The 15648-nt window shown below is 31.8% G+C and overlaps 1 protein-coding gene across 1 annotated transcript; it reads right to left on the reverse strand.

Moving 5' to 3' along the window:
• Positions 1-2908: 2908 nt before the first annotated feature.
• On the reverse strand, positions 2909-3346 carry LOC133699440 (uncharacterized). The gene has a single exon (XM_062122678.1). The coding sequence runs from the start codon at positions 3344-3346 to the stop codon at positions 2909-2911; it is 438 nt and encodes a 145-aa protein (XP_061978662.1).
• Between the last annotated feature and the right edge of the window lie 12302 nt (positions 3347-15648).

Below are 15648 nucleotides of genomic sequence, written 5' to 3' on the forward strand. Positions count from 1 at the left end.
ATTTCTTCAATGAATTGAACTTTGCAATAATGTATATAATTAATTAGTATATTAAGCATGTATGCTTATGCCAACCTTTGTTTACCAATGTTTAGGAACATGATGTATAAGCTTTTTCTAGGAAAATAAATTTTTATTTTATTTATTTTATTTTCTATTATTATGTTTTTCTAATTTTCTCTCTTATTTAAAGAGAATAGTTTTTTCTATTTTATTTTTTCTATTTAGTATTGTTAGAGTTTTCTAGTTTTTTCAATACAAAAGGTTGTTATAACTTTTTCACAAGTGAAGACATGGATGATATAAAATTAAAATTTTAAAAATCTTCTTATAATTATAAAGTTCTTAGTCTTTGAGCATTTTAATCTGGAACAAATCATGTTATTCTTTGCTCTAGTTTATATGAGTTAGTATCAAAGCTCAATTATTCATGGTGGTTTTGGATGAAGGTCGTTAAGAATGTGTATCAGAGCCTAACTATTCTTGATAGTTAATTAATCTGTGTTGTTGAATAATCATGGATGAAATAGATCGCATAACATTATGTATTTGTGTAGGAGGGGGTGAAGAGGTTCCTATTGGAAAAAATATAATCCAAGAACTAGCATGTTATTCTCGTCTATGTCAGCTGCTGTTATTAGAAATCCTAGTTGTGGGATTCATGGTGATGTGATCCATACAAAGATATTGTGTTAGAGATCCATGATAACGTGACTCAAATATAAAAGGATATTCATGGTTGTTGAAAGTTGCTGACTAAGGTTTGAACTCAAGGACGAGTTCCTTTTAACTCAAGAAGAATGATGTATAAGTTTTTTTAGGAAAATAAATATTTTTCTTAGTTAATTTTTATTTTTGTATTATTATGTTTTTTAGTTTTTTCTATTTAAAGAGAATAATTTTTATATTTATATTTTGATTTAGTAATATTATGGTTTTCTAGTTTCTCCAATAAAGGGTTTTAATAACAGTTTACAAGGCGAAAATATGAGCAAAATAAAATGAATATTTTAAAAATCTTCTTATAATTATAATGTTTTTAATTTTTAAAGTTTTTAACTTGTAATAAATATTTTCCCTACCATTATTAGGTTTTTTCCCCTGCTTGGCTGCTGGCAATGGTTGAATAATCTTATTTTCTTAACGGTGCGAGGAATCCATAAAGTTATAAAATCCTTTCTCAAAAACAAATTATAATAAAATAAAACCCATATACTGTTGGAAGACCGTTTTATCACTACATACAGGTGTTAATTACCTTCAAATAGCTAGCAAACGCCACCGTTTTCCCTTATCCTACGCTTCCAAGCTCTCATGAGAGTTATAATCTTGGCAGATATTTTTTTTTAATAGGTGGGCCCGCGAATGAAATTTTTTCAAAGACTTTAGGGTTGATGCAGAGAAAATCGAAACCATAGGAGCTGAAATGTGACAATCCTGAAGTGTAAGGACTAAAATAGAACTTAGCCTTGCTTTCTTTGATGAATGGACGTGGGGTATGTTGATAATATAGACACTAAACTGCGACTTGATGGGACGTCTGGACGTTGGAGGGATGTGTCGTGCTCTTTCTTACCAGCTGCTTATTAGAGACCCCACACGTGATAATCATACCGTCAATATCCTCCGTCCGGCGGAGCAGTTTGTAACTGTATTATAAACGGCGTTTTTTTAAAATTTTGATTTTTTTATATTTAAAATTAAATTTTAAAATATTTTTAGATGAGGTAATGTTAAAAATATTTTTAAAAATAAAAAATAATATTTTAATATATTTTTAAATAAAATTTTTTTAAAAATCAATAACTATTCAAAAACACCGTAATATAATTATAGATAATGAATTAAAAGACAAATGATTAATTTTTTTTATTATTATTGTTGAACAGACATAAAGGTTTGCCCATAGCAAACCCCGTTCATGGGTTTTATAATTAATTTACAAGTAGGTTTAAAGGGTGTTTAAAAGCATGATAATAGTTATTTTTTAAAGTATTTTTTGTTTGAAAATGTATCAAAATAATATATATTTTTTATTTTTTACATATTATTTTTGACATCAATACATCAAAATGATATGAAAACACAAAAAAATAATTAATTTGAAGCAAAAAAATAAAAAATTCTCAAATTTTTTAAAAACACTTTTAAAAAACAAAAATAAACAGACCCTAAATATTAAGAATATATGATATTTGATATAAACAAACCTTAATTGAACCGCATGCATCACACAAAGAAATCCCATGAATAAATTTGGAATCCGATAGTATCAAAGAATAATTTCAATCCAATAGTTTAAGATGTTATGTGAGATTTCAAGATATAATTTATATTATACTCTAACACACCCTCTTAAATGAAAAGTATTTTATATTTAAAATTTGCACAGACTCATATTATCTTGTATTTATTTTGTATCAAATAAATAAATATAATGAGATTTGAACTCATGACCGTTTAGTCATCAAAGTGGTGATATCATATTAAAAAATCATATTAATCTAATAATTTAAGTTTTTTTAACAAAATTTTAAAATAAAATTTATATTATTTTCTGATAAATCATTTTAGATTTTTATATAAAAAAACACATACAATCTCCGTAGTGGATCTGTCTGTACGAAAGTGCAAAAAGGCCTAAAGATAAGGCTGATGTTACATTTTATTCCTGCACAACTTCAACAACTATTTCAACGGTTCAGACGATATCGAAAGTTGGTCTGGCCTAGCATTGCAGTCTAATCATAGAAGATGAAAAACACTGTAACTACTGTCTCTTACACACTAAAATTGATCAAAGAAAGCAATAGTCCTTGAAAGAATACATTGTTCCCGTTAATTCTGGGATTTTAGTACCAAGTTCGCTGATTGGTCCGTCTTGGCAGAAACTTTGGACCAGTTATGTCTATGCGAATCGGAATCTTACAGCACCGTTGATCACTGGCCAGAATTTTAGTGCCACATCTATCCAAATACGGTAATTTTTTTTCTGAGTAAGCCCCATGTCCGATTGAGCAAGAGATGCGTTAGCTTTACTAGCAAGGGCGCATAATTCTTGCAGGGATAACGGGGTTTTTGACTTGGATAGTGGCATGAGGAAATAAAGTTGACCCACTTGAAGCTCCTCATCATCTGGCACTTGGGGCAGCCGACGATCAATGTACATGGATTCTGAACTGCAGAGGAAGCTGTTGGGGTTCAGGGAGAGTACGTTGCTGGCTTTGATTGGCTCTCTGAATTCCTGTAGCCTTCCATCTATGTGAACTATTTTGGCCGGAGATGTCCAGTTTAGACCACCACCGGCAACCTTTTCCTTGTACTGAGGCGATGCGCAATTGCCCATATATCTTTTGAGAGAGGAGGAGAACGAGAGAGCAGAAAGATTATTTTTGGTTTTTTAGAACTGAAGAGAGTAGAATGATGAAATGGGTTGGTGTTCATGGAGGGAATAAAGAAGTGATTTATATAGGGAGAGAAAAATCACGGACAAGAATATTATATGGTCAAGATTGACTCTTTAATAGTATTTTTTTTTAAAGCACGTGCATGTAAAACCTGAAATTGAATTCAATTTAAATTTTTTAATAAAATATTATATTTTAAATTATTGTGAGTGTTAAGATTTAAATTTTATGTACAATTTAATCTCTAAAAGTAGTATAAAAATAAATAAGATATCAACCACTCCGATTTACTATACTAAATAAGAGAAATAATTATAATGTGAGAAGTACAGCCAGTTCTCGCAATCACATAAAAAGTTAATAGGGCATGCTTATGTACCTTTAATTTCGCTGCACCGAGTCGTCCAACAATAGCCTGTCACTCTCGCCCGCAATGAGGTGACTCGGCTGAAATTATTGAGACCACAATCGCTAACGAGCGAAACCTCGAGGCCTCGAGTGGAGATGCTTGCGCTCGTCCTTTCACGTTTCAGTGCTTTTTGGGAGGGTGGGGAACCCTAGGCGTGGAGTTCTCTGTCTCAATTTATTTGCAGTCTTTCGCAAAATGTCGTCTTCCTATCACTCACTCATTGTTTTCTAGTGTTGGCAATATCATCCCATTGTTTTCTTTTGCTTAAGCTCTATCTGTGCCTGTTTGTTTTTTTTTTAATTATTATTATAACGTTATCTGTGCCTGTTTATGCATATGATATTTATGTGCTTGTTAATGACAAACAGATCAACCATATTTAAGATCTAAGGAAAATTATTGTTTTTTTTTTTATCTCACATCTTAATATAGTTTGAAACTTCTATAAAAAAAATCTATTGGACTTGATTACTTAGATTCGCTTGTAATGTTAATCATGGAATTTTATTTTTTTTACTTTTTCACAATAAAAAATATTTTTCAAGTTAGCTTGCTTATTGATCAAGACTAAATTTCCATCTCAAATAATTTTCAATATTTAAAGAAATTTAATAATTTTTATTGAATAGTGATAAACCAATATATATTTTTTTAAATTAATTTTTAGTACAAGTTTTTATTTAAAAGGTTCAAAAACAAAGTGATAACTTAATAATAGGTGATGAAGCTCGTGTCAATACCCAATATCCCTAGGCTTGACAAAATATCAAACCTTAATGATATGGGTCCAACTCGCTTTCAAAGCCAACGCCCTTGGATGTGGCTACAAGCCAAGTCCACGTGAGTATAGATCTAGTGAATTGCCTGATCTAACGTCCTTAGATTTATCTATATGCTGAGCTCAAGTGGACATAAGTCTGACAAACTTTCAGATCCGATAGCCTTGGGTTAAACTATGTGCTTAGCCCAAACGGACATGGATCTAGTAAATTATCAGACTCAACATCTTCGGGTTCAACAAAATGATAAGCCCAAACAAACATAGATTTGGCGAGGTGCTAAACCTAACATCTTTGAGTTCAATTATGTGTCAAGCCCAAGTAGAGAAGGGTTTGACAATCATTATATGCCTCATATTAGAACATAAGGCCATGTTTTTTTTTTAATTATTATTCTTATAACATTTAACTTAAAATATTAATGCTAGGGATATTCGTCTCCCTACACTTATAAGTGTATAAAAAAATATTTTAAATACCTCCCATATTTCCCTCTCATTAATATTATTTAAGAGATATTTATCCCTCACTAATGCTCTTAATAGGATATGACTCTCTGATTCCTTCACTCCAGCAAAAACAACAAACTTTAGTGGCTATAAATACCCCTTTGAACCACTAAGGTAAAGGGTTCACAATCTTCATTCTCTACTGCATACACTTATTTTCATAGCATTTCCTTAAAATATCATTGCACTTTTTCTATAAAAACACTTAAACATCTAAGAGTCTCTTAACCTACCATATAAGATATTTTACAGGTACATGGTCATCCATTTCAACTACACCTATTTTGGCTATTTTGGTTAAGGAGAGTGGAGTAATTACAAGATTTAAGTGATTAACCGATTTACCCACCCAAGAGAGTCTTGTTCCTGAATGCCTTGGAATTTTTTAAGACACATCAATTAGCCTTGTATGTGGAAACCTGATAAAAAAGTCATCAACTATTTTTCTAGAATTGGTTTTTGATATCCCAATCACTATCAATAGCAAATAATCAAGACACTTCTAGGATGGGACGTGTCTCAGACCTCCCTATAATTGTTGGTACATATGCTCCCTTAGAGCTTCTAAAACTCTTCAATTAGGTCCAACTCCTTACTGAGGCAATGCTAGCCACTCAAGGGCAAAATTAAGCCCATCAACCCCAATAAGTCTCATCACGAGGTAGCACCCCTAGTCCCAGCTTCTTAACCATAAGTTGTCCTCTCGACTAGGAGACAATAATATTACCCAGAGGAGGCTATGATTTTATACACAAAATCCTCCCTGCAACTTTTAGGGGGTCAACACAAGTCTAATACAACAACCTGAATCCGAGATCTATCATAGGTTTTAGTGATCTTTGTGTTAAACATGTATCATGTTTTAACATCAATATACCAGCCAAAAGGAGCTTTATAAAACTCTTTGAAATTACTTAATTAGGATGATGATGTACTTTTTTGTGCCATTGTTAATGGTACTAATAAAGTTCCTTTAGTAGGGAAACTACTATAATGATAAAAAAAAATGTTCAAAGTCAGCTTTGAAGACATGATTTTTGCAGATATTGGATGAGTACTAATTAAGAGAGAATCAAAAGGCTATGTAGCAATTTGATAACTCTAAGTCATAGTATGATTTTCTTCTACTTGCACATGAGCTTGGTGAGATACGCAAATCTAGGTTATGCTAGAGTCAATAATAAGGTTGGTTGTCCAAGTCATTTAGTTGCTTATTATAACTCAAAAGGAAATGAATAAGGCATTAAGGCTAATTTAGATTTCTTAGAAGAATCTCACTTGACCACGACAATCAGAAATGAAGTTTGTCGACGTAGAACTACCTAGTACTATAATGCTAGAGTCAATAATAGAAGATTTAAATTTGGATATTTGGTGCTAAGAAAGTTATAGGCTATGGGTAATGAAGAAAGTAAGGGAAAACTAGCTCCAAAATAAAATAGTATTGTTAAAGTCACAAGGGTGGTAAAGGCAAATACTTACCATCTACAAGTTATGGAAGGGAACATTGTCTCTTATGCCTAGCACTATGATAATTAAAAAATTTACCATAGTCAATGAGAATATGAATGTATGTTTCTAATATATGAATGACTTATTTAAAATAATAATATATTTTCATTTTCTTTAAGTGATACCTAAGGGCCTCTCATCAATTCTTTAGGGATGGATCTCAGATCCCTTATCTTTTAATGTAATCTTGGACTTGCATAATCTCTAGGTGATTCTTAAAGGCCTCTCGCAAAATCATTAGGGTTTGATCTTAGATCCCGTATGCGTTAGTGTAGTCTCAAGCTGACATAATCTTTATGTGTTGTCTAAGGGTCTTTCACCAATTATTTAAGGGTTAATCTAAGATCCCCTACTCTTAAATAAAATCTTGAATTAACACAATCTTGAAATAATGCCTAAAGGTTTCTCACCAATTCTCCAAGGCTTAATCTAGGATCCTTTACTCTTCAAAACAGTCTCTAACTAACACAATCTTCAAGTGATGCCCAATGACTTCTCACCAGTTTTTTAGGGGTTGATCTAAAATCCCCTACTATTCAGTATAATATTGAACTGACACAATCTCTAGGTGATATCTAAAAGCCTCTCACCAATTTTCTAGGGGTTGTTTTAGGATCCCTCACTTTTTATTATAGTATCGGACTGGTATAATCTTAAAGTGACCCCTAAGAGCCTCTCATCAATTATCCAAGGGTTGATCTAGGATCCTCCAATCTCCAGTGTAGTTTCAAACTAATGCATTCTCCTAGCGATACTCAAAGGCCTCTCACCAATTTGCTAGGGGTACTCTCATCATACAATCAGATTAAAGCAATAAGAACTCCTAATTAAGGGTATACCTAGAACCTAGATTTCCTTTTGGAACTTAGTATGTAAACTTTACTTTAGTTGTTAAACCCATTTAGATTAAACAAGTTTAACAAAATATTATTCTTAAAGAAAATATCATGAAAATGAATAAAATATAAAATTTCAATTTTCACTATATAATACAAAACCCCATAGGACCAGGGTTGTTTACAAAGCCAAGGGTAATTGAGAGGCTAAGGCTTAAACATTGAGGCAAGCTCCTCAATAAGGTATTTTCCATGCTGAGCAGATACAACCCTAGTAAGGAATATATCAGCGAAATCAAGCATTAGGAATATATGGAAAACAATACTGAAGAGTAAGGGATCCGAGATTAACCTATAGAGAGCAAAAGATCCATAATCATACTTAGAGATAATATAATGCCGCCCTAGAGCCCCACTAGAGAGCCGTGTTAGTCCTTGATTGCATTGAAGAGTATGAGATTTGAGATTAACCCATGGTATATTGGTGAGAGACCTTTAGGCATCACTTCAAAATCTGTAGATAGAAAATATATAGCAGAGATACATTATTTTTATTTTTAAAAAATAAACTTACATTCCCATTAAGGTTTGTGTATCCTAAGGTGATTTGAGTGATAGTATGAGAGAGGTTCTTAGGAGAAACATGCATTGAAGGTGGTAAGTATTTTCCTTGACTATTATGATAACTTTAAATGGGAGATCCCATTTGATTAAAGGGAGTAATTAATCTTTAAGATACACCAAACACTTATAGGTTGGTCCTTCATGGTTTTTCCTCGAGCTTTAATTTCTAATAGGAGAATGATTTTGCTTGGAAGGTCTTTCATGCTAGTTGTCCTTGTAAAAACAAGGAGGCTCATGTCATAGCATCCTAACCTCTTTCACCTGTGTATGATTTTTCATGATTTGCTTCACTTTGAGCAAGCTTCTGTCTGGTAAGACATGTAGTTTTCTCTAGATGACATGTTCCCTTACCCATCTTATCAAGGCCTATAAGGCTACTAGCTCAAGAAACTTTTCCACCTTGAGCATCTCCTCATTGAACCTCTTTAAATATGCTCGTGTAGGCTCACCTTTTTGCTAGGTAACACCAAATAGCTCCATGGAGCTATTTTGGTGCGTATATTAGTGTAGAAATATGCCACTAGCTTGGCGTAGAGGTCACTGAACCCTTCGGTGGAGCTTGACTCTAAATTATTGTACCAAGCACGCATAAACCCTAGAAGGTTGTAGGGATGATTTTGTATACTGAGTCATTGTCTTGGATGAACAACTCTAAATTACAACGCATATTTTGCACACGCTCTCCCTAGTCAGTCAGGCCATCATAGTTGTCAAAACTTTTTTCTATGGAAATATAGTCCTTAGGAAGTCAAGTGTTTAATACTTGTTTGGACAAGGAAGAACCTCTCATATGATAAGAGTTGTAGAAATGTATAGACCATATTTTAGTCATTTGTTAGGATTTTAGGAGCCCGGGGAATTTGGCATGGAACGATGGTTATAATAACTAATATCTATCCTGTGGTAATTAAAGGGAGTATGTTTAGAGTACCAGCTATGTGTTTGAGTATCATAATGGCATGAGTGACCCTTTGAGAGACTTTCATGAATGTTATTATATCTAATCTTCTCTAGGTGATATAATTATTTATGGGCACCTGGTATGGTCAATGGCCACGGCGCTAGGACGTTATATGTTGGTGAGGGTGTTAAAACTTGTTGAGGGTGGCAAGGTCTAATTTTGCCATTGGGTTGTCAACACGATATGTGTGAGGACTACACCTAACTAGTGAGTTGTTAAAAGTCTGGATGGGCAGAAGTGCTCGTGATGACGAGTAGATTTATCACGTGTCCTAACCTATATATGTCTAGGTTATTTTTATAGAATGACTTGGAAATGTCAAAAACAAGTTTTAAAAAGAAACTTATAGATTTGTTTTTAGTTCCCCCACAGATAGTGCTAATTGATGAGGTCCTAAAATCCAGTAAGCTAATAAATAAGGCTTATTTGATGGATAATCAATTAATCATATATGTGGATAGTAACTAGTGATGCGTGGTAAACTAGCTAGTACCTACTGAAGATCCCCTTTGATGGAAGTTGAGACTTTTAGATGCATAAGTTAATAGCTTAATAAAGAGAAAAAGTGCAATGATATTTTAGAGTAATATGCTTTTAAAGTATGTATTCTAAAAATATTAAGAATAAAAATATTATGAATATTAAACTTGATGGATTCAAGGGGTATTTATAGCTCATGAATCTTGTTCTTTTGGGGAGACGAGGGGTTGAATAGTTATTTCATCCCCTATAAGTTAATATGGCATTTTGAGATGTATTCCACTCAAAATAATATGTATTGAATCATTATAAAATATAAAGGGACTCGTGTAGGTCTAAAAATAATTGTCGAGAGACTTGTGTGAGGTCCTGGAGAAAATCCCAATGAAGTGTTAGGCTCGGGGCGCTTCCCCAAGTTTATGGAGGTGCTGAGGGCATGCCCAACAAGGCATTAGGTGTGTGCCTAACACCCAAAAATTAATTGGGCCCATGCATTACATCTGGACCCAATGGGTGTTGGGCTTGCACACCCAGCACCCAAAATTAATTGATTCTAATTATTATATTGGGACTCAATAAGGGGTGTTGGGCACACACCCGGCTCCCAAATTAGTTGGGTCTAGGTGTTACGCGTGGATCCAATAATGGGTGGTGGGTGTTCGCCCAACACCCTATTGTATATGGGCTCAGACAACGCTTAGATCCAAGGCCAATTGGGCCTACGCAGCAACCTGGACTTGTTTCATTTTACAGAGTTTTTTGGACTTGTTAAATTTGAGGTTTTTAGAGGGTTTTGAGTCTGTTAAATTTGAGTTAATCAAATAGTTTAGATATACTCATATTAGTTTAATTAAGCTTATTAAGAGAAATTTTTGTATTTATTGAATCATACACACACGTGCGCGCACAAATAGATAAGTAATGAAGGACTTTAAAGTACCTATCAGAGAGGCTGACTGATTACGTTTGAGAACACGGTTATAACCGTGTTTTTAAAAAATTATTTTTTAAATTATTTTTTTATCGTTTTGATGTGATAATATTAAAAATAATTTTTTTAAAAAAATATAAAAAATATATTATTTTGATGTATTTCTGAGCAAAATACTTTAAAAAGTAACCAAATACCTTAACTTCATTGGTCAAAATAATTAAGGTCATTTCTTTATAGCTTTTGCTCTCGCACCTATTTGGCTATCTCACTTTATTATTATAACAAAAGTTAAATGGTTTGGGAAAATCATTGTAAATTAAGAGACATTTCATTGTAAATTGTAATAGTAGTTTCACTTTTAATTTCTCATCTTATTTTTTAATGTTTTTTTGATTGTTTGTGTTTTTTCTTTCTTTTTTCTCTTTTCTGACAACTAAATTGCATAATTGTTTTTTGTCAAATCAGGCATGACCGCTAGATCCAAGAGCCTAATTTAGAATACTTTAAAGATAATTTAAATATTTTTTTAAGACTTTTAAGTCTAGCATGACTGATACGTTCAAAATACATAAAATATTTTTTATATTTTTAACAATGTTTTTAATATTTAAAAATAAAAAAATATCAACCCGCTGTAAAACGCGTTAGCCAGTGCTGTCTCAATCTAGTTTGGGATGATGCACTTAGTTAGAAGTGACCTAAAACAAGTCTGGTGTATCCCACTTAATTTGGATTATTATAACCATGATGAAGCTAAGCAAACTCTTTTGTCTTCACTTCATCATATCTTCCTTGCATCTTCACGGTAATGCCTATCCTAGTCTGCCTGTTGATACGAGGAAATTTCACTCGTTGTCCCCATATGCACGTAGCATGGAATCCTCAATTGCTTTTCAACCCCATCTCCTCATTAATTTGACATAAATTCCTGCTTTTGGGTATCTGAACTTCAGAGGAAACTGTCCCGTAATTTCCTAGCATGCTGTGCCGATCCCTTCGATCTTGTACCGGCAGAAGCAGCTAGCCCCGCAGTACCTTGGCTGTTTCAGAGGAAACTGTCCCGTAATTTCCTAGCATGCCGTGCCGATCACTTCGATCTTGTACCTTGTCTATATCACGTTTCTACACTTCAAAGGAAACTGTCCTGTGCTTCGCCGATCCAGAAGCCGCCAGTCGTACAGTACCATGGTTATAGCCAAAGTGCGAAGCCAGAAATTTTTTCTGCCATCAAATACAATATAAATACACATAAATTAGTTTTAAAGATTAATTATTAACTTATATATATAAATTTATCAAGTTAATAATAAAGTTTCAATCTAAATACATAATATAAAATATAAATATAAAATAAAATAAAATTTAAAGTACATAAAATTAAAAATAAAAATAAAAATAAAAATAAAATACACCATCAAAGTTGCATCATTTGATGTTTTGTAAAATAAAATTTATCTATGATCGAATCCGAATCAAAATCTTCAACAAGCTCTCGTTTAATGTAAATCATTATAAAATCCACTAAGAACTCCTCTTTCATTTTATTGCGAAGCACAGTTTTAACATGTTTCATAGCTGAAAATATTCGCTATGTAGTGGTAGTGGAAACATGCAAAATCAAAACAAGACGAATCAACTTGTCAATCAAATGATAATGTTGTGACTTATTTGTTTCAGCTAATTCTCGACATATTTCAGAAATGATAGACATATTTTGAAAGCTCTTAGGATGAATCGCATCAATTTAATAATACTCTAGCTGAGATTTCAAATAATACATCTCTTGTTGATTGAAATTTTCAGGATAAAATTTCTCAGCAAGCTTGTAAATAGTATCAGTTTTAAATAATTTAAAGTTGTTCGTTCTTAGGTTCTAAAGTAGAGCTAAGTATAATTTTAATTTTTTTTATTTGAATTATTTTATAAAATTGAAATTTGTTTTCAATTTCATATCCTTCTAATTTTTTAATTTATTAGATTTGATTCTTGTTTTTTTATTGCTATTTATTTTATTTGAATTTTTTTTGCAATTGTATCCTCCATTTTTTATTGTTATGTTTGTTTTACCATGACAAGTTTTTAAAATTGATATATATATTTATGATTTCATACTTTAACATTGATCTGGGTTTTTTTGGTTAAGCCTAAATCTATGATTTAACGAGTTGAGAATTTGGAACATTAACCTAGGTTTAAGAAATTCATTTGAGTGTATTTTTTTAAGCTCATGTTTTTTTTTTCTAGTTTCATTCTTCAACATTTAATTTAATTAGATATTAAGCTCTGTTAAAAAATTTTATTTGTTTTCTATAGGATTTTTAAATAATTTTAAAAATAATCGGGGTTATCTGAGGTCTTTTTTTTTCTCATTCTTTGTTAAATCTAGTTGTTTTTCTTAATTGAATAATTTTTTTTCCATTTTCAACTTTTAATATTTGTTTGATTGAAATTGGGCTCTCTATTTTATTTTGATTTGGGTTTCATGGGGTTTTCACGGTTTCAAGCTCCGTATCGCGAGTTTTACAAATTAATCAAGTTTAGTCCAAGTCGATCCAGTGTGTTGCCATCTCAATTAATTTTTAAAATAAATATATTATTAATTTAATATTTTAAAAGTGCATCGAGTTTTTTACTTTTAAATATTATTAATTTTTTTAAAGGTTAGGAAAAAAAAAATCCAACTCACGACATATTGGGGGAAAATCTAGTTAAAGAACTACATAGTGGCAACTTATCATTAAATTAATTATTGACGCGTTATTTGAATTTATATGTGTGTGTGTGTATCATCAATTGCATAGGTTCCCTATTTTTTTGGGTTTATATATTTATTTATTTCTTTAATTTTATATTTGACTCAAGGTGTGTGGATTATATTTGCGCAACCATTTCAACTATGTTCATATGAAGAAAAAAAAAAGCTATGCTAGGATGGGAAAAAACTCAAAAATTAAGTTGTTTTGTTTTTTAAGTTTACCATGCAAGATAGTTGAAATTTTTGTTAAAAATAATTTAGTGATCGACAAAAATATGATAGAACTATATTTGCTTTTTATTCAATTTATAAAACCAAACTTAATGAATATTTTATTACCTAGCCTTTATTTTTGAAAGCATGTTTCTTTAATAATTATGATTTTTTATGATTTTTTTTCATGTGAGCTACTGCCCCCCTCAGCCTTGTAAATACCTCCGCCCTTGGTTACAACATGTTTAGATAAAATGGAGTCCTTTCCGAAGGAAACCAGATGCGTTGTCTAGACATCTAATTAAGAAAGCACTCCTGGGGCACCAGGATTTGTAGCCCAGCGGCAGAGACAAGGTTTTCTTACCTCTGTCAGTTAAGTTCGAGTCTTAGTGTGCATGTCTGTTATTTTCGCAGTGTCTTACCTATCTACTGGGCTTGCAAGGTGTTCAGTGGGTTCAGAGATTAGTTGTGGTGCGCGTAAACTGGCCCGGACACCCCGGGTTAAAAAAAAAAAAAACAAAAAACACTCCTGGGAAAACAAACTGTAAGTGTTTTTCTGATCGGGAAAGGCTTACGTCCACAATTAAAGTGGTTGCAACAAGAAATTTATTCCATGGACCGAATTTATATGGATCAAAACTATTCGAATAATTGATCTAATGGTGTGCAGTATGATTATGGATACAAGCAGCAGCTCATTCTATCTAGTTCAAATAGCCACTCTACTAGAGAGAAAAGGCATCCAAGTTGGCAGATTCCGACGGGAAAAACAATGGCATATGCCCTGCAGACAAAATTTAGTTCGGCTGCCTCAAATTAATGGATCATAACATTGAAATGGAACTATTTATTTAACAATATCCTTAATTGCTCCTACGTACTCTAAGCTATCCTTAAATTTTCCACCCACCATTTGCCTAGTTTTTTCTTGTTGCTAAGTGTGTGGGAATGGAAACTTGTTTCGATAGGGACAGAGGAGAGGCCCCATGCCTGTTTTAATCCAATTAACGTTAATTAATTCATAGACTTCCAAATGAGATCAACAGATATATATATTATATGTACCCAACAAAGTATAGGCGACTACTAGCATTCATGAATGCTTCTTTATCTTTTAATATTAAATTAATTAGTGAGAGTGGTGTACTGATTATTTTTTAAAATATTTAATTTTAGCTTGAAAATATATTAAAATAATATTTTTTATTTTTTTAAAATTATTTTTAATATCAGTACACCAAAATAAATTAAAAACATCAAAAATAAATTTATTTGACGTAAAACAAACTAATTTTTTGAATTTTTTTTAAAAAACTTTTAAAATATAAAAATAAACAAATTCTTAGAATACTTTGATCGTCCCTTGGAATTCAATGACAAATTCATAACCTACTTCACTTTTACGTAGCTATCTAGGGCTGTTTAACGTCTTCTTTATTCTTGAAACATAATGCAGTCCTTTTGGCCTTCTTTAAAAATCAAATCAATGGAAGCAATGAATTAATCCAGGTTAATCAAGGTATTTTAAAAATAATAAAAATAAAAATTAATTAAATTTTAACTAAATAGATCGAGTCGTATATTAACCTATTAAAATAATTAAATTGATTTTTTAATGATATCCGGATTAAGTTTGAAGTAAGGTGGTGAGATCTAAATTAACCTATTAAATATCGGGTTTAATATTAATGCTTACTTACATGTATGTTTTAACTATAAGCATTCCATTTTCCATTTTAACTATATGCTAAAATCGACATGTATGGACAATATATAACATGAATAATTTATCAGAGACAAAAATCAGTATATAAGCATTTTGATCCTACACATGAACTTAAGTAGAACTAAACCTTTATTTGATACTTTAGATTGATGATGCTGCATTATACTGACAATCACCGTTTTCCTCGGCTAAATACACAGCCCTAGTTTTTTTTTCTTCTAAACTACGGGCACCAAAAGATTAGCTGCTAGTTTTACAATCGGTTGGAGCATCGGTGATCATCAAACTCTAAATCCCATAAACTGATCAATGTTAAATGATCTTTAAAAATCGTAAACTATATATTAACTCCTAATTTAATACTTAAAAGGGATATATAACATGATTAAAATCATTATCAGATCTTGTTGCTCCGACTTTAAATTAAGAGGAGAGAAAATAATTACGTTAATTCAAGAAACTTAACATGCATATATACCAATGAGTAAAATGCACCCCTCACC

Source organism: Populus nigra, chromosome 7 (assembly GCF_951802175.1).
Source record: "Populus nigra chromosome 7, ddPopNigr1.1, whole genome shotgun sequence".
In the NCBI taxonomy this organism is placed as follows: Eukaryota; Viridiplantae; Streptophyta; class Magnoliopsida; order Malpighiales; family Salicaceae; genus Populus; species Populus nigra.